The sequence below is a fragment of the Castor canadensis genome, chromosome 7 (genome assembly GCF_047511655.1).
Source record: "Castor canadensis chromosome 7, mCasCan1.hap1v2, whole genome shotgun sequence".
Lineage (NCBI taxonomy): Eukaryota > Metazoa > Chordata > Mammalia > Rodentia > Castoridae > Castor > Castor canadensis.
Window position 1 is genome coordinate 106,695,055 of NC_133392.1, and position 22,207 is coordinate 106,717,261.

General features: G+C 37.6%; 1 protein-coding gene across 1 annotated transcript; it reads left to right on the forward strand.

The window, feature by feature from the left end:
• The first annotated feature begins 3 nt into the window (after positions 1 to 3).
• Positions 4 to 20,207, forward strand: Rpe65 (retinoid isomerohydrolase RPE65). The gene is made up of 14 exons (XM_020183084.2): positions 4 to 14; positions 1,292 to 1,374; positions 2,976 to 3,126; positions 4,591 to 4,698; positions 4,808 to 4,949; positions 7,399 to 7,546; positions 8,881 to 8,962; positions 9,219 to 9,351; positions 9,452 to 9,591; positions 10,365 to 10,494; positions 18,280 to 18,394; positions 18,489 to 18,583; positions 18,686 to 18,797; positions 20,056 to 20,207. Exons 1-14 carry the CDS (start codon positions 4 to 6, stop codon positions 20,205 to 20,207), a joined length of 1,602 nt encoding a protein of 533 aa, XP_020038673.1.
• Positions 20,208 to 22,207: the final 2,000 nt, after the last annotated feature.

Below are 22,207 nucleotides of genomic sequence, written 5' to 3' on the forward strand. Positions count from 1 at the left end.
AAAATGTCTATCCAGTAAGTATCCTTGGGAGACTTTTTATAATGCCTTAGTGATGGCATTAGATGATGAATGGGGTATTACCAGAGCTCCTGAAAAAATAATGTTGATTGATGATCTGTTCAAAGAAGACCCATAGGTCTGGAGGGAGCCATTTCTTCCTATATTAAGTAAATGTAGAAACTTTAAATCCAAGTGATGGTGAGATTTACATTGGGGCTTGGAAGCAGCTGTGAGCATAGAGATATCTGACAAACTATGGCTCCATTTTTTGTATGTATGGGGGGCGAGGGGGACCAGGGTTTGAACTAAGGGCTTCCCACTTACAAAGCAGGCACTCAAAAAGTAGGCTCTCTACCACTTGAGCCCCTCCAGTACATTTTGCTCTGGTTATTTTGGATTTGGAGTTTTGGTAACTATTTGTTCAGGCTGATCCTTCCAATCTCAGCCTCCCAAGTAGCTAGGATTATAGACGTGAGCCGCTGGCACCTGGTCCATGATGCCACTTCTCGCCTAGTCATTTCCTAACTGTGTGACTGTAAGCAAATAACTTAAGTCATTTTACTTAATTTTTTCAAGGTTATTCCATATGTAGACTACTATAACTATTGCTTATCCCATTGTGTTGTTGTGAGATTTAAATGAGTTATTACTATGCAAAGTTCTTTTTACAGCATGTGGCCCATAGTAGTGATTAATTAAAAGTAATTATTATAATTAGGAAATATAGGGGCTGAGGATGTGACTCAAATGGTAGAGTATCTGCCTACGTAGCACAAACCCCTGAATTCAAACCTCAGATCTCAGTACCACACACACACACATACACAAAATAATAATAATTAGAAAATCTAATCAGAACTCCCACTCTAAAAACTTATAAAATGCAAAAAGTGAGAAAGTCAGTGACATACTCAGCTGGGATAGGGTGCTTCTTGGGAAAGACCTTTCGCAGCCTCAAAGCTCAGGAAGACAAGTGACAGCAGAAGGATCAGTTGATTTGACTTCAGGAATATGAGAAAACTGCAGAGGGTAGGATTAAGTCCAACGTGACCACTGACATTAAAAAAAAAGTCATTCCTACTGATGTGAAAGAAAGAGATTGGTGCTGGGGCCCCTTTCCTTCCCTGAGAACACTTTGTTTCTGCCCTGTGTGCTCCCTGGCTAAGACCTGACTGGCAGTAGCACACTGGGATCGAGCCAGAAGCACCTACATTCCTGGAGCACTGCCTCTGTCTCCCTGGGCTTCTGAGAGCATCATCTAGGCTTCTTCCTCATTATCCCACCATTTCAGAGTTGAGCACCCTGCTGGTGGTTACAAGAAGCTGTTTGAAACTGTGGAGGAACTGTCTTCGCCACTAACAGCTCATGTCACAGGTTGGTATTAGCACATTTGGAGTCATCTTCTTTTCTGCTGAGGTCTTTCTTCTCTGGCTTCATATTCACTGGCATCTCTCAGTACTAGCTCCCTCTATGGGCTGCAAGGAAGGGAATCTGAAGATTCAGGGTTTTTACAACAAGAACCCGTTTCCTTGTGGATTTACTGTCATTTCACTTCTCTAACGTAGCCAAGTGCTACCTAACTGGAATTCCTTAATGACTTTTGTCATCTTCAAACTGACTGTGCCTAGCTCAATGTGTCTGTCTCACCAGGGTGTAAATAAATGAGGGTGTAGTGGAAATCATTTGGGAATATTACATTAAAGGGTGGTGAACTTTATGTGCATTATTTTAGAAGAGTGTTGTTTCTTGAGACTGGCAGACATAGTAGTGCCAGCTTTAATATTCACCATGCTCAAGCATGGTGGATATTACAAATTACTTAAATCTTATAAGTTACTTAAGCTTTCTGAACTTCAATCCCTTCACCTACTGAAACCCAAAACTTATGTCATGGGGATGTTGTAAAGATTAAATGAGGTAATATAAATGGAATGATTCACCCAGTATCAGACACAGATGGAAGTTACTATCACTAACATCATTCTTGTCCAAAGACACCACTTGATCCATATAGTCTCCCTGCTGGGTGTAACATGGTGTCATGGGAATGGTCAGTGCCTGGGCGGTCTCTCTCTTCCCAACTTCTTCCTCTGCAACACAGAAGATGATGAGGCAAAATCTCTTTCTCAACTAGATGCTGATGCTAACAATCTGGCATCAGGAAAAAGTCAGCCTTGTGCTTTTAGGTAAACTGTCCAAGATTTTACCTCATATCAGAAAGGCTACTCAAATTGAGCTATAGGAAATAATCCATTTAAAAAAAATCCTGGTAAGGATTAAGCAAACACTGCCAAATACTGTCCTTTGCAAAAGATAACAGGGCACAAAACCTGACTGTGAAAGCTGTAAGTCCTTAAGGACTATCTTGGATACCTGTCATTTTGCATATGAAGAAACCAAAACCCCAGGAGGACATGTGGCACATCCTGACCTAGAATCCAGCTTCTGACACCCAGCTCTATGTACTTTCTACTATACCAGGTGAACTTGCATAGGATATCTTGATTCACACCCTAGGAGGGATGAAGTTCTAGATTTCAAAGGTCATTTGAACAGTTTCTTCTATAGATACACTTTTTAAAGTGTCTTTATCCTTTCCCATATTCCATCCTTCTACCCTTCAATCCATCAAAGTACATTAAGAAATTTGAAATTCTTTTTTAAAGTAAAATGGCAAAGAGGCAGATGGATTGGTATTGGAGACCCTGTTAGATGGAGACTCCCATTCACCTAAGATGCTTTCTCCTCACTTCTTCCATCCCATCATTCTGACTCTGGGACTGGCACACTTCCCACCATCTGGTCTCCTAGTGAAAGGAGACCCTTGTAAGTGCTGTCCAGCATGTGCTCTGGGAATGAAATCCAGAAGAGGATGCCCAATTGGGATGCTAGTACAATCACTCCAAGTTATGAGGAATGAGCTCAGCCCAAGGGTAGCAATAAGAAGCCATGCTCTGTGTCTCATTCCATCCCAGGCAGGATCCCCCTCTGGCTTACTGGCAGTCTCCTTCGATGTGGGCCAGGACTCTTTGAAGTCGGAGCTGAGCCATTTTACCACCTGTTTGATGGGCAAGCCCTCCTGCACAAGTTTGACTTTAAAGAAGGACATGTCACATACCATAGAAGGTAAGGGAGTGCTCAGTCCTCCTCTCTCCTCAAAGGGGCCTGGCTCAGCTCCCCCTCCCATGTACCTTTGAACCTACTGAACCCAAAAGGGGACCTCTATACCTACGTCTTTCTCAGAATCTATCTGGGCCAAGGTGTCTACATAGACCCCTGGTAACCCTACCATGAGATAATAAATCAGCCAAGAACTAGGGCCTTGGGGTCATATGCCTGGTTTCAAATCCTACATTCACCAGCCACCACTTGACTCGATTGGTAACCTCTAGCTACATGTTAACCTCTAATTCTTGATGTGTGGGGGTTTTTTTAATCAGTAAATTGAGGAGATAATAGAGTCTACTTGATGGATTTATTACCAGAGCACAGTGTCTAGCACCTATAAAGCACTCAGCAATAACAAAGTTGTTGTTACAGTTTTTACTATAATTATTATTATTATACTACTGGATATCTTGATTCTCTTCATTTTTTATAATCAGAAAGGACAGGAAAGGAGAGAGAGGTACCACAAAAAAGGGAAGTACCACATATGTCATAGAGATAATCAGAAAGAGTTTTCTAAAAACAAGAGGTTATTACTAAAAGGTTTGCAGGCCCAAGCCATCATTCTAATAAGCCCAAAAAGCACCACGAAAAAATACTTTGTCTCTTACTTAATTTTCAAGGCTGGTTGTGGTTTTGTTGATCACTACAAATTTTACGCATTTTTAGGAAACATCAAAAGGAGGAGTAAATGGAAACTTGAAATAGTCAGGATAACTTGGACTGTGACAGAAGAGAAGCAGGTCATGCCAAGCAAAACTTTAGCTATGAGAGCAAATGTTAGAGTTTGGATAAAGCTTTCATGTGGCTTCTAAGGAATAAAATCTGAGTTAAATTTGTTCTCAATGTAAAAAATCCTAGTCAACATTTGCCAGCTAGTCTGGGATGTGGTTCAGCAGATCTTCCAATGCAAGAGATAGAATTCAAGAATATCAATTTTTAAAGTATGGCAAAATAGTCACCAAAACTGAAGCAAAAAACAAGAGGTATAAGGGAAATTGAAAGGAATATAATTCAGCACACTGTATTACATGATAGATTACAGGCTACAGAGTGTGAGGAGTCCTAGGTAAGCCACCCATGGGTCAATGTGGAATGATATGGAAAGTTCAATTGTTTTGACTGGCCAATTTGCATTCTACCAAAGGTTAGCCTCATATGCCAATCGCTTACCTTTCTCTGAACCTGAAGTCCTTTATGTGTCACTGAAAGGTTTAAAGGACTAAATTTAAGCTTGGGGCACATTGTCTCTTTTCTCCCATGGTTACTCTAAGAAAGAGGACTAACAATACTCTTTATTCTTTACATTGTGGCCTTATGATCCTGCCATGATGAAAACATATTGAATGACCATTCTAAGCTCCACTTGGACTGCACTGATGGCTCTTGTCTGGCCCTTTGCCATGTTTCAATGTCCTTCAGGTTCATCCGCACTGATGCTTATGTCCGGGCAATGACTGAGAAAAGGATTGTCATAACAGAATTTGGCACCTGTGCTTTCCCAGATCCCTGCAAGAATATATTTTCCAGGTTGGTTACTGAAACCAAACTACATGTTATTAAAGACATTTTACATTGAAGCCCTTTTTCTCTCATAGCTTGAAAGCTACTGAACTGAAAAACTCATTTGCTTCTGCAGGTTCTTTTCTTATTTCCGAGGAGTGGAGGTTACCGACAATGCCCTTGTAAATATCTACCCGGTGGGGGAAGATTATTATGCCTGCACAGAGACTAACTTCATTACAAAAATTAATCCAGAGACTTTGGAGACAATTAAGCAGGTAGGACATGGTGCTTTGGTGACATTGCTAAAGATTTTAAACTTTGGAACTCAGAATTAACTGTACAGTTTGATGGAAAGAATGCAGGAGCCATATTAGGTTTCAAATTGTTGCTTGTCACCAACTACTAGCTATGTAACATAGGACAAAATTTCTTTCTTCATCTATGACATTTTAAAACACTTATAAAGATGAGAGGAAAGCACACGAAATGCCTAGCATACTCTTTCATTCATTAATTCATACATAACACAAATATTTATTGAGCACTTTTCAGGCACATGAGATATAAAATGAGTAAGACAACATGGTGCTTGACTTTCAAGGCTTTTATAGGCTAGCATGGATCAGATACACACTAGGTGTTCAAAAAATTATAGCTATCAATATTGAAAGCCCTGCTATTTAAAATTCTAGGCAAATATGTTGCACCAATTTGCCTCTTCTTATAGATATTTCTTATTAGAAATAAATTAATATCTTAAAATGAAATGACATGGACCAAAATATTAGTTATATTAGAAGGTCACTAATTTTTCTGAGAATTTAGGCAACTCAGTGCTATATTCTTTAAAATAAACTCACAATTTCATTCAATATTTATTGACACATACTTGCAACCATTGCTCTTGTCTTTAGGAAGCTTAACATCTAAATGGGGAAATCAAAGAGATATACAACTATAACAGGACAGAAATGTGATGAGCCCTTTAAGGAAAACCTAAGAAAGCACAGATAAGAGATTACCCTCACAGTAGTTGGATGTGGAAATGGCAGATCAACGAATGTTCAAAAGACTTGTATTTGAGCTAGATTTTTTTTAAAGTAAGACATCAGTGAGTTTAGCAAAATGACATTTTAGATGGAGGGGATAACATGATCAAAGGCATAGAGGTGGGGGAAAAAAAAGGAAGTGTTCATGGAAACAAGAATGATCTCTCGGCTAGATTTGCGGTGTTTCTCACTGGTGGCACTAGCAACCTTGGACAAGAGATGACTCAATGTTGCAGAGGTTTGGTGTTCTTGACCTCATCCACTAAATACCAGGAATGTCTTCAATCATTATACAAGCCCAAAATGTCTCTTACATATCCAGATCTCCCAGTAAGGGGCAATAACACTCTCAATTGAGAATTAGTTGTCTAGAGTATGTAATGTCAAGGGTAATCGAGGGACAAAGTGTAGAGTGAAACCGAAAGCTTAATAATGGGCTAAAATTATGAACTAAAATTGTTTAGCTAATGGGAAGCTACTGAAAGTCTTTGCTCAAAGAAATGGTATAAGGAGAGCTATACTTTTAGGATGTTTAACTGAGAAGCAAGGTGAGGATGAATGGGAGGACAACAGAGATAAAGAATAGCTAGGAGACCAATAATGGAATTCAAGACTATGGATAACACTAATGTAGTATATGCAATAAGCCCATATTATTTTGGGATTTATTATGCATGGCTTTGACCAAGCGTGGTCAAAATATAATAAATTGTAAAAACTAAAAATTTCAAAAACAAAACTTCTAAATTCCTGTATTCACATTAAGCAGCTCAGCTGATGCAGAGAAACTCTCAGTCAGCCCTGCATGGTTGTCAGTTATGATTAACCTGTTGACTGTTTCCCTGCACTTAATTTTTTGAAAGTATGCCTCTCAAAAAAGGAAATGGTGTCCCAAAAGCAAGGTAAAAGTTGGTGTGCTTAATTTAAGTGATAAGGTGAAAGTTTTAGATTTGTTGAAAAGCAGCATGTCTTTAGTTGAAGTTGGGTGGCATTATGGAAAAAATGAATCAAGCATCTGCAGTACAGCACTAAACTATACATCCTGAGGATTTGCAATATTTCCTTAATGGTAGTCTCCTTAGAAACATACACCTGCAGAGACCAAGGGTCTACTGTATTTCAAAAGGCTAAAAGAAAGGATTTTGAATGTTTTTGACATAAAGAAATTTTGAAGATTAGTGGACAGATATACTTAACTGATTTAAGCATTACTCAATGTACATATGTATTGAAACGTCACAGGGTACCAGGGAAATATGTACATTTTTATGTTTTTAATGTATCAGTTAAAATAAATTTTAAAACAGAAAGAGATCAGAGTTATAAACGCAGTGGCAGTAGAAATATGAAGCAAAAAATAGTCCTTGACAAGGGTTCTGAATATTAGAAGGTGACATAATTCTCAACACATTATTTACTAAGTATTAATATGTACTCTCCACTCCTTTCTTGTTGTCACGTGTGTAAGCATATTCAAGTGTGCGTAGATCACTTAGAGAAGAGTGGAAGTTGAGTCTCTAATCATTATCAGACTCTGAACTGCCTCTGTGTTCCAGCACGGTGCTTTAGTTGGAAATGTGAAGCTATGGGGTGGCTTTGTTACTGGTCTGTTTCCACTGTGAACAGTGGAATGGTCTTCCCCTTACTATGGACGACATTTGCTCTCCTTCTGTAGGTTGATCTTTGCAAGTATGTCTCAGTCAATGGAGCCACTGCTCACCCCCACATTGAAAGTGATGGCACTGTTTACAACATTGGTAATTGCTTTGGGAAAAACTTTTCAATTGCCTACAATATAGTAAGGATTCCTCCACTGCAAGCAGGTGAGTTTACCAACCTTTCCTCTCCAGAAAAGAAGTATTTATATTGTGAAAGTTACTGTAAATACAGGCTTCCAGATCAAAATTCCAGAATAGCATTATATGCATAGTTAAGTTACTCTTGGACAATTGATCTCATCCTTACCCTACCAGAAGACTAATGCCCAAAGGCATCACAGCAAGGGATGACATCCTGAAAAATACAGAAAGTAAGTGGTCAAGTTCTGTTCCACAACATTACAAGATCTAGTGTCTAGATGGATTTGGTCATATCCAACTTAGCTTTAAACCCAATAAATGCTTTCTTTTTTGATTATTTATTTGTTTATTTGTATCTAAGGTTTTTTTGAGATAGGGTCTCATTATGTAGTCTAAGCTGCTATCAAATGTAGGTTCTTCTGTCTCAGTCTCCCAAGTGCTGGGATCACAGGTGTGTATCGCTACACCAGACTCAGCAAACATTTATTAAGCACTTATTCATGTGCTGAGCAAAAGTAAATTAAATAAACATCTGTGTGTGCATAACAACATATGTATATACACACACCTAGATATATGAAAGTGTACTCTTTGTGTTTAATTCCCCAAAACTAAAAACAAGTCTAAGAAAAGAATTAAAACAGAAGAGAAAGTATTCAAGACGTCTCCATTCACCTTCTTTCATTGCCAGGTTTATGGATAACCATCTTGATTAAAGAATTATTTGAATTCATAAGGATTTTCGTTTAGTATTGCTTAGTATAGTTATAGAAATGTAGCCCCTGGGCCAGAGTAATTATCTTGGAAAACTGTTAGGAATAGAAAGCCTAAGCCCCACCTTAGGCAAACTGAATTCTGGGAGTGGAGCCACAATCAGTATTTTAAGAAGTCATTTATGGGATTTTTCTGATGCACACCAAGGTTTGAGGGTCAATGGCTTTGCACTAACTTTAACATACATAGGAATTACTGTGCAGGGCTGTTGACATAAACTCATCTACACCACAATTTTTAGACATCTTAAGATCCTATAAAAGGCATTTTGACTATACTAAACATTTGCCTGACTCCTCTGACTTAAAACCCATCTCAGTTTGTTGCAGGATGTGACTTTATAACACTCTCCCACATTCTATTTGAGTGCACTTTTCCAAATCTGCTGCACTGTGGATTTTCCTGGGTGATTGCAATTTCACATGAAATTTCACTAAGATATGCCAATGACTGAGAAAGTAAAGATAAGCTCTGAAAGAAAAATATCTGAAAATGTGTTTCTTTGCTTATATGAGCTATTATAAATGTTTTGTATTTAAAAATAAGAGGCTCTTCCAAAGATTTTTAAAACCACTTTATTTCAGATAAGGAAGATCCAATAAGCAAATCAGAGGTTGTTGTACAATTTCCCTGCAGTGACCGATTCAAGCCATCTTACGTCCATAGGTAACTTGAAGGCCTGCTACTACTTTTCAGGAAAACTGATGCTTAAAGATCTGTTTTGCCTACCTTTGATAACAATCCTGATCTTGACAGTCTTGCAAAAAAAAACAAGTTTAAACATAACTAATTTCATGAAGGCACTGTTGATTCATGTAATTAAGCATACTGTGTGTATGTGTGTCTGTGTGTGTGTGTGTGCATCCCTGTAGCTTGAGAATCAGCCCTTCCATTCACAAAGCCAATTTGTGTTTCTGAACAGTTTTGGTCTGACTCCCAACTATATTGTTTTTGTGGAGACACCAGTCAAAATCAACCTGTTCAAGTTCCTTTCTTCATGGAGTCTTTGGGGAGCCAACTACATGGACTGTTTTGAGTCCAATGAAACCATGGGGGTAAGATCGATTTATGTGTCAAGTTTGTGACTTGGAAGAAGGTATGGTTCATAAAGTAGACTTTTTAAATGCATCAAAATATTTTCCTTACTTCCCAAAGGTTTGGCTTCATATTGCTGACAAAAAAAGAAGAAAGTACCTTAATAATAAATACAGGACCTCTTCTTTCAATCTCTTCCATCACATTAACACATATGAAGACAATGAATTTCTCATTGTGGATCTCTGTTGCTGGAAAGGGTAAGAAAGGACATTGGGTAAATGTTGCATCTCCAGTTGCTTCTAAACTACAAGGCTTTTTCAGAGATGTCCTGTCAATGTTTAATCTGAATCCTTCTTTAGAAAGCTAGCGATATGCAAAAGTCACATATGTCACTGAAAGAGCAGTAGGGATTTTAGGGAATTGGGAACACAAACTGAGCATCAGATCATGGTTAATGATTGAAAACCAATTGGGTCCATGAAGCAGACCCAAAAATAAAAGGTTCTGTGACCAGAGAAGTAAATTTATACTTGACTTAAACTTGACACAATCTCTAGGGGGCATTGAACCCCCTCACTCTGTACTGGACTGGGAGAAACAGGCATGATGTTTTCATATTAGTCAAGTCACTAAAAAGATATTTACCTCTAAAGACACAAATGGAATGGAAACAGAGGAGTAGAACAGAAAGTATATAAGGCTGCCATTATTGAAACAAATCCATAGGGCAAGTTTCTTTTTTTTCATACAAGTAGGCAGGAAGAAATGAGTCTAACGTGCCCATTGAAAAACAGCAGTCTGGGTTGTGAATCAAAGAACAGGCAGACTCATAGCCTTTTTAAAGACATGGATCATCTCTCTCAAATAATATTTAATTGTCCAGGTATGGCAATACATGCCTTCAATACCAGAACTTGGGAGGCTGAGGCAGGAGGATCCCAGTTTGAGGCCAACTGAGCTGTGTCTCAAAAGGTAAAATAACAGCAACAACAAAAATTTGTAATTCTATTCATATTTCTCATTTTTACAGATTTGAATTTGTTTATAATTACTTATATTTAGCCAATTTACGAGAAAACTGGGAAGAGGTGAAAAAAAATGCCAGAAAGGCTCCACAACCTGAAGTTAGAAGATATGTGCTTCCTTTGAACATTGACAAGGTAACCATTTCTACACAGATGTCAAATATCATCAAGATGTTTCATCTCTCTCAGGAATTGAGATTCCTTCATGATTATATATAAACTCTTGAGATTTCAGGGCTAGAAGAAGCCTTAAAAATAAACTAATGGAACTTCCCTTGTTTTACAAATGAGGAAACTGAGACTCAGAAGAATGGTATAATTTAGCAAAAGCCAATGGCAGTAGAACAGGAAAAGAGCCAGGTTTCCTGATTCTGAATCTGCTGCTCTCTCAGTTCAAAATTCTTCCAGAAGCATGGTTTTCTAGTGAAGAGTGCAGACCCCCTGAATCTGTCAATAATATAGGTACCTTAAGGAACTTTCAAGTCTGGAGACATGAAGCATCAGAAAGTACCCTTCCACAGAAATCAGTCTACTATTTTGGTTTTCTATAAATCTGAAAATATTACTAGAGGTCAGAAATCATTAATTGCATTAGGCAACTGCAAGGATGTTCAAATTTTTCCTGATGGTTTAGTAACTGAAACAAACTGACAATAGAAATAGTTATAGAAGAAAAGGCATAGAAATTTGTTAACATGTGCATGTACATAGGAGTCCTACAAAACTCTGAAACTCGAAAGTCCAGCAGATTGAGACTTAAATAATTTCTTCATATGTAAGAGGAAAGCATAGAAAGTGTCTATAGAGCTATAGACACTTGTAGAGGAAGAGGAATGATTCTGGAAAAATGAATGAGCCTGTAGAACAGACAATGGCCAGAAACAAAGTTCCTCTGGGCTCTAGGTTTGGGCTTCAGTCTCTTCCTCTGTGATACAAATGTAATCTTCCTTGGGAAGTGGAATTTCAGTGAGAACATTTGAAGGCAATTGTGTTTCTATTTGGTGGAGCTGATCCTCAAGTAAATCAGGGAATTTTGGAGAAAGACCTCCCCAAGGGTTCTCAATTTAAGTTCAAAGTACATATTTGGGGAATTGTTTTCTAAGCCCCAACACAGTCATCTCTTTACTTTTACTTTTTCATTGCTGCCTCCAATGACTCTGTTTTCAGAATAATCACAGTAACATCTGTACTTTTTATGGAAATGCCAGTCAAAACCAAGAAAAGTAGAAATTTCACATATAAATACATGCACATACACTCTCTTTCTGTCTATCCTCCCTGGTTTCACAAAAGGAGTTGAGGCAGCTACATGGAATGTAAAACATTGAACCAAAGGCATTGATTGGACATAGTAGAAAATAACCCAATTTAGAACCAGATGCTACTGCTCTTAAGCAAGTGTATAAGTTCTGTGACTACAGAGAAAGGAGGAGGAAGATGAGGTTGGGGAATACAGGTAGACAAAGGAGCTTCTACAAAGGCCCTGAGTTTAAAAAGCAAGACAATATGGAAATGTAGTCACTGTTGCTAATTCTTTGGGAGCACAGGGGAAATGGGTATTGACCACATGAACTGGAAAGATGGTTTGGAATGATAAATTCTGAGGGGCTTTATCACCTTTTGGGTAATAGATGAATGGTGAGGGGTCAAGTGTGGGCAATGTGTTGAAAGCTCACTCTGGCAGTGTCATGATGGTGAGGCTAAAGGCTGGAAGCTCTCTTCAAGCACACATGCAATGGGGTACATGAAAGACAATAAATATCTGAATAAAGAAAAAAGCAACCAAGAGATAAAGGAAGGTACAAAGTTGAGAAATGTTTAGGAGGTAGGAGCACAAGACTTTGCATCTAGTTGCCTGTGAAGGATTTCAAAATGACTTCCAGATTTCTGACCTGAGCAGTTGTGTGGGAACTAGATCCCAAAAGTAAGAGGACCTGATCTGTAAGAAGAAGAAAAAGATTTATTGCGTACTTGAAAGTACTGACTGGTCATTGCAACAGAAATTTTCAAGAGATGTGTAGCCAGGAGCTCAGAAGAGGCCCTGGAAAGTGACCAGTCAGGTGCTGTACGCACTCTCTTTCTTTCTCTTAGGAGGTATGTAGTTGATGACATGTCTGAACTGGTTAAGCCAGTTGATTTTGGTAAACTCTTACTTCACTAGTAATGACAAAATCACAATCATCTTTAAGGAAGTTTAAAAAAGGATTATTTAAATAACCATGTTCCAAAATAAGGAAAAAGGAAGTATTTTTCTAAATGTATGGTCAACATTGTTTGTATTTTTCTAGACAGGTAATTGGGAGACAGTGAAGGTTTTTGAACAGAAGAAAAGCTGATAGTTGTTGGTATTGAAGTGATGATCAAATATATAATAATAGATGAGACTGCTTATTTTTAAATGAGGAATTTAATAGCCAGGGACTATCAAGAGAGAAAAAACAATAGCCAACCACAAAATTCAGGAAACTCCCATGTACAGAAAGTAGAAGAATAAAGAGCCAAAAGAAGAAATAGAAAATGCCACCAGAGCCATATCACCACTGAGAGAGCAAATGCTACCCAGCTCAGGGCAGGAGAGGAGGTTAGTAGTGCCCATCACTATAGACAGGTTGAAAAGGATGAAGACTAAGAACCAAGCTCTAGATGTGGTGATTTTTTTTCTTTCTTTATTTATTTATATGTGCATACATTGTTCGGGCCAGAGAGTAGAGAGAGGGGCAGAAATTGGTTTTCAACCACTAAAGTGAGCAGACAGTGAGCATGTGAGAGCAGTTACTGAGTTCACACTTTCAAAGGCAGTGAAAGGGAAAATAGAAAAGTCATTAACTAGGGGATGGAAGTCCAATAAACAGATCGAGAGAAGGATAGGAAAAAAGTGCAAAATGAGTGAGGTTTTAATTTACTGGTTATGATAATGATAGTATCTTTCAATATTTATTATTTTTGGAAAGGTGGTATATTTACATGGTCAAAAAAATCAAAACAATATAGAAAGGAATACACTGGAAAGTCTTACTCCATCCTCTCTCTCCATCCACTCCATCCTATTTTCCCTCACTTCCTGTGCATAATTTTGTTATCTTTCTTCTCCTTTGCACGTGCAAGTATGAGGAAATAAAAGCACGAATGTGTATATAATTACTATTTCTCATTCTTTTACATGAAAAGGAACTTTCTATATCCGTTCTCTACTTTCTATATCCACAGCAAGTTTTCATACCTTGCTTTTTTCATTTAGCAATGTGTATTGTGGCATACGGTATACACTGCTTTTTGAAAGTACACAATATTCTCTTAGTGAACATACCCCAGTTTATTTACTCGATCCTTCACTGCTGGGCAACAGAATTGTTTCCAATCTTTGGCTATTACAAATGATGTCACAAAAAATAACTTTATTATATGTATGTTATTTCTTTTATGTGCAGATGTATCCATAGGACAGATTCTTAGTAGGGAGGTTTCTGAGTCAAAGGGTAAATGCATCTATTTTTTTTAAAAAAAATAAAATAAAAAAGGGAAGCAAAAGCAGGATCTCGTTTGTTAAGGAAAACAAAATAATGTTACAGATTTTCATATTAAAACCAAATTTAATAAAACTCAAGACAAAACAATAAATTCAACTTAAAACCATATAAATAATATTTTTGACAGACATTTGCACCTAGGTGTATAAATTTATATAAATATGTGAACAAACACACTTCTTCCCAGCATAAGCCCTAAGTCCCTAGAAACTCCAAAATCAGAGTCTCCTTCTCTTTCTACCTCCCATTCCTTCCCTATACTGAAAATTTTCTACTATTTACTCTTAATTCATAGTCTGCCACCACAAAAAAAAAGGAAAAACTTATACCTTGCCTTGGAATGTTCTCTTCTCTTTCTTTAACCAAATTCTGGCTCTTTCTCAAGGATACCAGTCTCCCCAGCAGCAACTTCCAGAAGAATCTGTTCTCCTGGAGGGTATGGCCCTGTACCAGTGGCCTTGGAGTTGAGATAGGGTTCTGTGTTCCTCGTATTGTTTCCATATCATTGCTTCCTCCATTCACCCTTAAAGTTCCCCTGCTTTAAATTCTTCAATTACTCATACAGCCAATGGTATGTATACATATCCATATATGCAATCCTAAGAATTGTCATCTGCTAACCACCACTTCCTCTAGCTCCTGGCTCAATGTCACTTTCTTCCCAGTTCATCTCCTATACCTTACTTCATACAGATTTCAATGTATGCCTATAAATTTCTTGAATTCAGTATGTTTATGGCTGACTTAACTTCACTAGAATGTAAGACTTAACTTCACTAGAATGTAAGACCAATGAAACTTATGTCAATTTTGTTCACGGTTATACTTTCAGTACTTATAAAACAGTCTCATGACTGGTAACAGTATGCATTTACTGAATGTAGTGATTTTGATACTTTTCTAGTTGTCTATCTTCAAGCTTCCTAGGAAAAGAAGCAGGCTTTACTCATGTTTTAAAATTAATGTTATTTGTGGATGTAGATGTATGGTTCAAAGCAGATCGTTATCACATGGTAAAATGTTCAAAGCTCATTATCTTCTCCCTCATAGCCTTTGCTCATCCAAGGCAATATGGATATATTTTTCTGTCTTGGGCTTACCTTATGCGACCACACTATTTCTGGGCACAATGTCTCCTCTCTCAACACCAAGGCAACCCATAAGTCCTGCATCGCTCAATAGGTTTGGGTCATGAAAAATTATTTGAAAACAAATATGCCTGAATGATTTAGTGCCTAAACATCTTGTTCAAATATTTGTTTCACAATCTAGTAATGTTACGGAACTGTGATAATGTAGTCATTGATGTGTAAAAAATGTGAATGTGAGTATAAAGTAAGATTCCCATGTATGCATTATAGGCGACACCATGACTTTTCGGTTCCTTGACCTCTTCCACTGGTCTTGTCTTTTCCTGTCTCAGCTTTCACTACCCAAAGTTCACTCCCCACAGTTAGACCCTTGACCTTGTTAGTTTCTTCCATAATTTCAGTTTCATCTATTACATACTCTGACTGCCACCATTTGTCTGTCACTATCACTTGGCCTACTTGCAATTCTTACCCTGATCTTCCAATCCATTGAGTATATACATTCTCACTATCCCTCACTCCTTTAAAGAACTTACCTTCCTTCCTCACTCAATTCAATTTACATGCTCAGTAATTATGATACCCCCCTTTCATTTCTTTCTTACTATATCAAACTCATTTATCAAAAACATAACCCAAGTTAAATTAGACTATCCGCTCACTCCATGTCTCTGTACCTCTGAGTCCAAACTTACGTGCTACAAACACACAATCATGTTAATCAGTGCAATTTTAAATGTATGACCACAAACCTTACTGCTGCATTTCCAAACTTCATTTACTGCCTCACTTTGCTAATTAAATATTCCACACCCTTCTCTCCTCAAACTTTTACACCTCCCACCTTGACACTCATATGTAGATGATGATTATACTTCCTTTTCCTCTGAAACAAATGAAAGAAATACAAAGACAACCACAGACTCCTACTACCATATCTGTCCACCCACCAGCATCTGCACACATGTACCAAATTATCCATTTTCCTGTCCAGAGCTAATCTCTCCCATCCTCCCTCACCCACTCGGAGATATCACTCTCACAATTTTTCCCTTTTCTGATAGATCATCCTCTCCCTACCCTCTTCAATGTATCATTCACATCAAACTCTTACAAAATCTTCTCAATTTCTTTTGCCCCAACCAACTACCCTTACCTGCTTCCTCGTGTTGGAGGGTACCAGAACTCAGTCCGTGGCTCCCCTACCATCGATTTGCATACTCACCCCCTTCCACAGACAGATGTTCTGAAATAGCCCACATTTTCATTTCTCACATCTCCTTAAACTCAAGGTTCTTATGACCTACTGCCAACTCCACATCTCCATTTAGTATCCCAGACATCTTAAATTCAATAACACAAAACCTGACCTTCTCATCTTCCTCAACTGCAGCACCTCAGCAGTTCTAATCTTTGCTGTGAAAATGACAATTTTAAATTGTTATAACCAAACACCATGGTGCTATGCTTTTTTTTTTGTCCGGTTCTGGGACTTGAACTCAGGGCCTACACCTTGAGCCACTCCACCAGCCCTTTTTTTGTGATGGGTGTTTTTCAAGGTAGGATGTCACAGATTATTTTCCCAGGGTTGGCTTTGAACCGCGATTCTCCTGATCTCTGTCTCCTGAGTAGTTAGGATTATAGGTGTGAGTCACCAGCACACAGCATGGTGCTATATATGATGGTCCTTTTACTTTAAAATCCTACCCATCAAGAAATAGTCTTGACTCTGTTTCTTATGCCTCAGTGACTCCAGTGCTACCAGTCTAGCTGAAACCATTTTCTTTGGGTTAGACTAGTATAAGACAAACTGGTTTCATTCTTGCATATCCCCTACACCCAACAGTAAACTCAAGATAGAAGCCAGAGTGATTCTTTTAAAAATAAATCATAGCCTATCTCTCCTCTGCTCAAAACCCTCCAATAGATTCCTATCACTCTTTCACAGAGAAAGTCCAAGTCTTCATACTGATCTATAAGCCTCTATATAACCTACACCCAAGAACTCTATGCAACTCTCCTTTTTCCCCTTACTCAATGAACTGCCACCACCTTGTTTCTTTGATGTTCCTCAAGCACCTTCAGCATCTCCTTCCTCGGGCCCTGCTCTCTTTGTTCTCTACTTGAATGTACTGCTGATTTCTTTGACTTCTAGGAGCTTTATCTTAAGTGCCACTTTTACAAAAAGGACACTCTATTAAAATCTCAACCAACCTACCCTTCACACGTCTGATCCCCCTTCCTCTGTTTTCATAAAATACTCTGAAGAATCTTGTATGTGTGTGCATGCCCACACATGTGTGTATGAGATAAATGTTTTATCTGGCCCAGTGGTGTGTGTGTGAGTGTATAGGTGTGTGTGTGTTTGTGTGTGTGTGTGTTTGTGTGTATAAAATTTGGTGGGACTCAGAGCTTCCTGCTTGCAAAGCAAGCACTCTACCACACCCTCAGTCCATTTTGTTCTGGTTGTTTTGGAGACGGTGTCTCATGAACTATTTGCCTGGGCTGGTCTGAACAGCAATCCTCTTAATCTCAGCTTCACAAGTAGCTAAGGTTACAGGCCTGAGCCACCAGCACCCAGCTATACTTTTCTTTTTGACAACATAACTGCATGGGTTTTATATATATATATATATATATATTTGGCCTCACCAAGGTGAGCTGATCTAGAGTTTCTCACTTGGAAGGGAACAAATGTCCTACTCAAAGAGATTAGCTGGGTTTTCCTAAGTGTGTGCTCTATTTTGTAGCATTCGAGTTTCTGCAAATATGTATATATTATATATTTTTTAATGTATTGTATATATATTTTTATATACTATATATATTATATATATTTTATATATATGTAAATATACATTTATGTATATATATTATATACATATATATAAAACCCAAAATATATCCTATTGCAAGAGATTAGAACTTTTATCACTCAAGCAGTTTGTATATTTGTTGTTCTGAAGAAATTTATTTATTTATTTATTCATTCATTCATTCATTCATTTATGTGCTTGCAGAGGTCCTTCCTCAGAGTTCTGAATTTTCTCCATTTTACAGGTGAAAAAACTAAAGGCCTAAGGGATCATGTGCCTTCCCCTGTGGTCCTCTGCCAGTGGCTGGCACAAGCAGACAGCTTGCCCTTGCCTTCCAGGATTCCCTTATCTCTGGTTTCCTGCAGTGCTTCTCCCTACATGGCAACCTAAGAAAAGCTCAGGAGACAAAAGCTGGGATGACTGCATTTATGGCTGCTTAAAGTTTTTTTTCCTGCTCACTGAGGGTCCTGTGATTTTCTTTCTTAGGCTAACACAGGCAAGAATTTAGTGACACTCCCCAACACAACTGCTACAGCAATTCTGTGCAGTGACGAGACCATCTGGTTGGAACCCGAGGTGCTCTTTTCAGGGCCTCGGCAAGGTGAGCTGATCTAGAGTTTCTCACTTGGAAGGGAACAAATGTCCTACTCAAAGAGATTAGCTGGGTTTTCCTAAGTGTGTGCTCTATTTTGTAGCATTCGAGTTTCCGCAAATCAATTACCGGAAGTATGGAGGGAAACCATATACGTACACATACGGACTTGGCTTGAATCACTTTGTTCCAGACAGGGTAATTAATCCACGTAACTAACATTGGGACAGTTCTTTAAGTCATATGCTCGTCAAATAACGCACAGTGACCGATGCACTGATTTCTGTTTCTTACAAGCAGCTCTGTAAACTGAATGTCAAAACTAAAGAAACTTGGGTGTGGCAAGAGCCGGATTCATACCCCTCAGAACCCATCTTTGTTTCTCACCCAGATGCCTTGGAAGAAGATGATGGTAATGAAAGCAATGGATGTGTCTGAACACTCTCTTTTTACTGGATTTCTATGTGCTAGTTCATTGGGAGAGGAGTGATGCTGATAATTCCCTAATGTTCAAAAATGATTCTTAACACTATAGATGGGGCAGCAGTAGAGAATTTAAATGTCTTTGAAAATAAGCTTCATCTTAAGATCAGGTATTGTAGACTGCTAATAGAAAAATGCTAAACCACCATTTGGTGTCATAATGGTGGAGCTCAGGATGAGGAGAGAAGGAGAAAGCATAGCATCGGGAATTCCAGGGGTTTGCTTTTCCTGACCAAGACACAGTTTTGAAAAGGATGTAGTTCTAAGAAGGGAACTGGTACATTCTAAAAGATAAAGAATGAGCATGCAGCTGTATGACTCTAGTTTTGATTTGTTCTTTTAGTAAGCTGGAGCTGGAAAGGGATCCAAAGCCACTCCACTAGTAGAACAACTCAATTATAAAGCATAAGTCTTAATTGATGGTTAATTAGTTGGGACAGGGGGATAGAGCCCACTCTCTGGGATTCGAATATGGGAAGCTACAGAAGATTGAGATAAATAATCATGGGGCCATCTTATGCCAAATAATTTTATATATTTTACCCATTCAGATAAAAGTGCAAAAGGTTTGTTCTCATTTTTTGCTTTTGCTTTTTGTTTTGGGTTTTTTTTTTTTGTGGTATTGGGGTTTGTACTTAGGGCCCCATACTTCCTAGGCCCCATACTTCCTAGGCAGGTACTCTACTGCTTGAGCCACTCTACCTGTCCTCTTGTTTTGTTTGAAGGAAGTCAGTTTCCATGTAGATCTTGGAAATTTAGATATAATATACCTTGCTTCTTTTAAAGTCTTTTAGTATACATTTTCATATAAGAATTACAACTTTTGGGCAGTAGGTACAACAAGTGTTATATTCTTTTGTTACAAGTAAGAACATCAATCCATTCATTCGTTAACTATTTAATGAGCATATGGTGGTTGGTAGTCACCATAGTAGAATATTGGGTATAGCAGTGAGCAACCCAGACATGGTAGTCCCCTTCCTAGAGCTTATAGTACAGGAAAGAACTGTTTAAAAGGCCCCTTTACAGTGGTCATGCATTCAAGTGGTAGAAAAGTCAGAACAAGAAATCAAGTCAAAAGCTTTTCTTGGTCAATGTAATACCTCCTATATTATTTCAATGACATTTAATCTACAGTCCGTGGATCTTTGAAATTCAAAACTGCCTCATTTACTTCTGATTAACAGGTGTAGTTCTGAGTGTGGTGGTGAGCCCTGGGGCAGGACAAAAGCCTGCCTATCTCCTGATTCTGAATGCCAAGGACTTGAGTGAAGTTGCCAGGGCTGAAGTGGAAATTAATATCCCTGTCACCTTTCATGGACTGTTCAAAAAATTCTGAGCATATTCTACCAAAATATGTTTCTAGTGACAAAACCAAGAAATCCAGCTTCAGGTCTGCAATCAAATTCTGTTCACTTTGAGCCTGTTATACATTATGGTTTAACTTGCAGGTGCACACAATTTTGCAATGTTTTATAGAAAGCACTGAATTGAGCAAGTAATTTCTCTAAAAATTCTTTAAATATTTAGCAACTAAATAGGAAATGAATGTAGACTTATTAAACTGCTTCTTACTCCTACTGTAAAGGTGTATTCTGGTAGCTATCTGCTCCATTTTTTAACACTTAAAAACCAAAGTCTGGTTTGTACATAGCTCTGCTGAGACTAGACAAAAAGGCTTAATTACTAAATGTCAAACCAAGCATTTTCTTAAATCAGGGACTATCATCTAGGAGTATATAGAAGGGTTTTGTATATGTGGAACTGCTTAAATATTTTCAAATTCATGAACTTTACCTTTTTTATTCCATACTTTATTCCATGTAATATAGCAATTACTATGTTTCTGATTTTGCAATGAGAACACCTATGTCTAATCAACTGAGGCCTCTCAACCAAATAGCATCTCAGAGATTAAGTTATATATTCAAAGAGATTAAGTTATATATTAAAAGCTTATGTAACATCAATGCAAATGCACATAGTAGTGGCTGATTTTTTTTAAAACAGAGCCTAAATTACTTACAAATATAATATTGACTGAAAGTGAGATTATGGAATAATGTTGGGGGGTTATAATGTGTTGCCTCTTCTTTTTAATTACATTTAAACACTATGCAGTCACCTGACCAAAAACAGAGAGAAAACATTAACTGATTAGCTTTTAGGTATGCATGCATACATTGTAGACAGTTTTGTTTTAAATTACTCTCTTCTGTGCTACAGATTGCAAAAAGAATGGATATTGACAAAAATTGTTTTGTATCTTGACCCTGGTATCTATTTTATGCTCAAAAGCACTATATATTTAAGATGCTAAGCATCATATGCCAGGTAAAAATAGCTTGAAGAAACAGATTAACCAGGGCACCTGATGTATCCATTCAATTTCTATATTTAATAGATTATATGAAAACTCATTCTTAAGTTAAAGAAATACCCATTAAAGTGTACCTTTCAAACCAAATCTTAAAATACAGAAAAGTCAGATTTATAAAGTGAAGTCATATAGCACTTATCTAAATTCAACCACTGTTAAGTCGTGAGTGCTGATATTTTCATCTTTTCCCCTATATATTTTAATGTCTTCATTTATCTATGTACAGGAATAAAAATGTCAAAAAAGAAAAGGGAAAATATCTGAGAATTATGGGAATATGTCATCAGAGATAAATATCAATCTCTTGCTTTTAATCTGTAGCAATGGCACGTGGAAAGAAATCTACAAAGAAAGCTACTTATCCATTTCTTTTAAAAAATGAAGAAGATAAACTACTTGAAAATTGTAATGTTTTAGAGTTAAAATATCTGAACTTAAGAGAATTCTTACGACTGCCAGTTCTTCCACTTGCAAATAAATCACTTCCTGCTTTTCTCTTACTCATTTTCCATAAAACAAGTCTCTCATTTCAGGGTGTCCACACATCTCCCAGTTCCCTTCGAGATCCCACAGAGTGAAGAAAGGAGAGAGGCAGCTCTGACTAAAATAACCTTCTACTGAAGCCATTTCACCACAACTGGAATTCTCTACTACAGTCATTGCTAATATAATAGTAAGAGGGTTTAAGATCTACTTTTCAAGTTCAAAGACAGAGCATATTTAAAATTTTCAATTACAAAAGGGAGATTTAAGTCAGGTAAGAGAGAGTAACTTATAAATTCAGGTTGAATATATGAAGGAAACTGCTTTCTAAAAAAACACTCTCAATCTGGGAGACAGAGAACCATACCCCATCTATAAACAAATAAACCTGTTTTAATGAAAAAAAATTCAACTGAATTAATATAAATCAACTTGCTAATAAATAGTTGTGTCTCAAATAGCAATCTGTTTAAGGC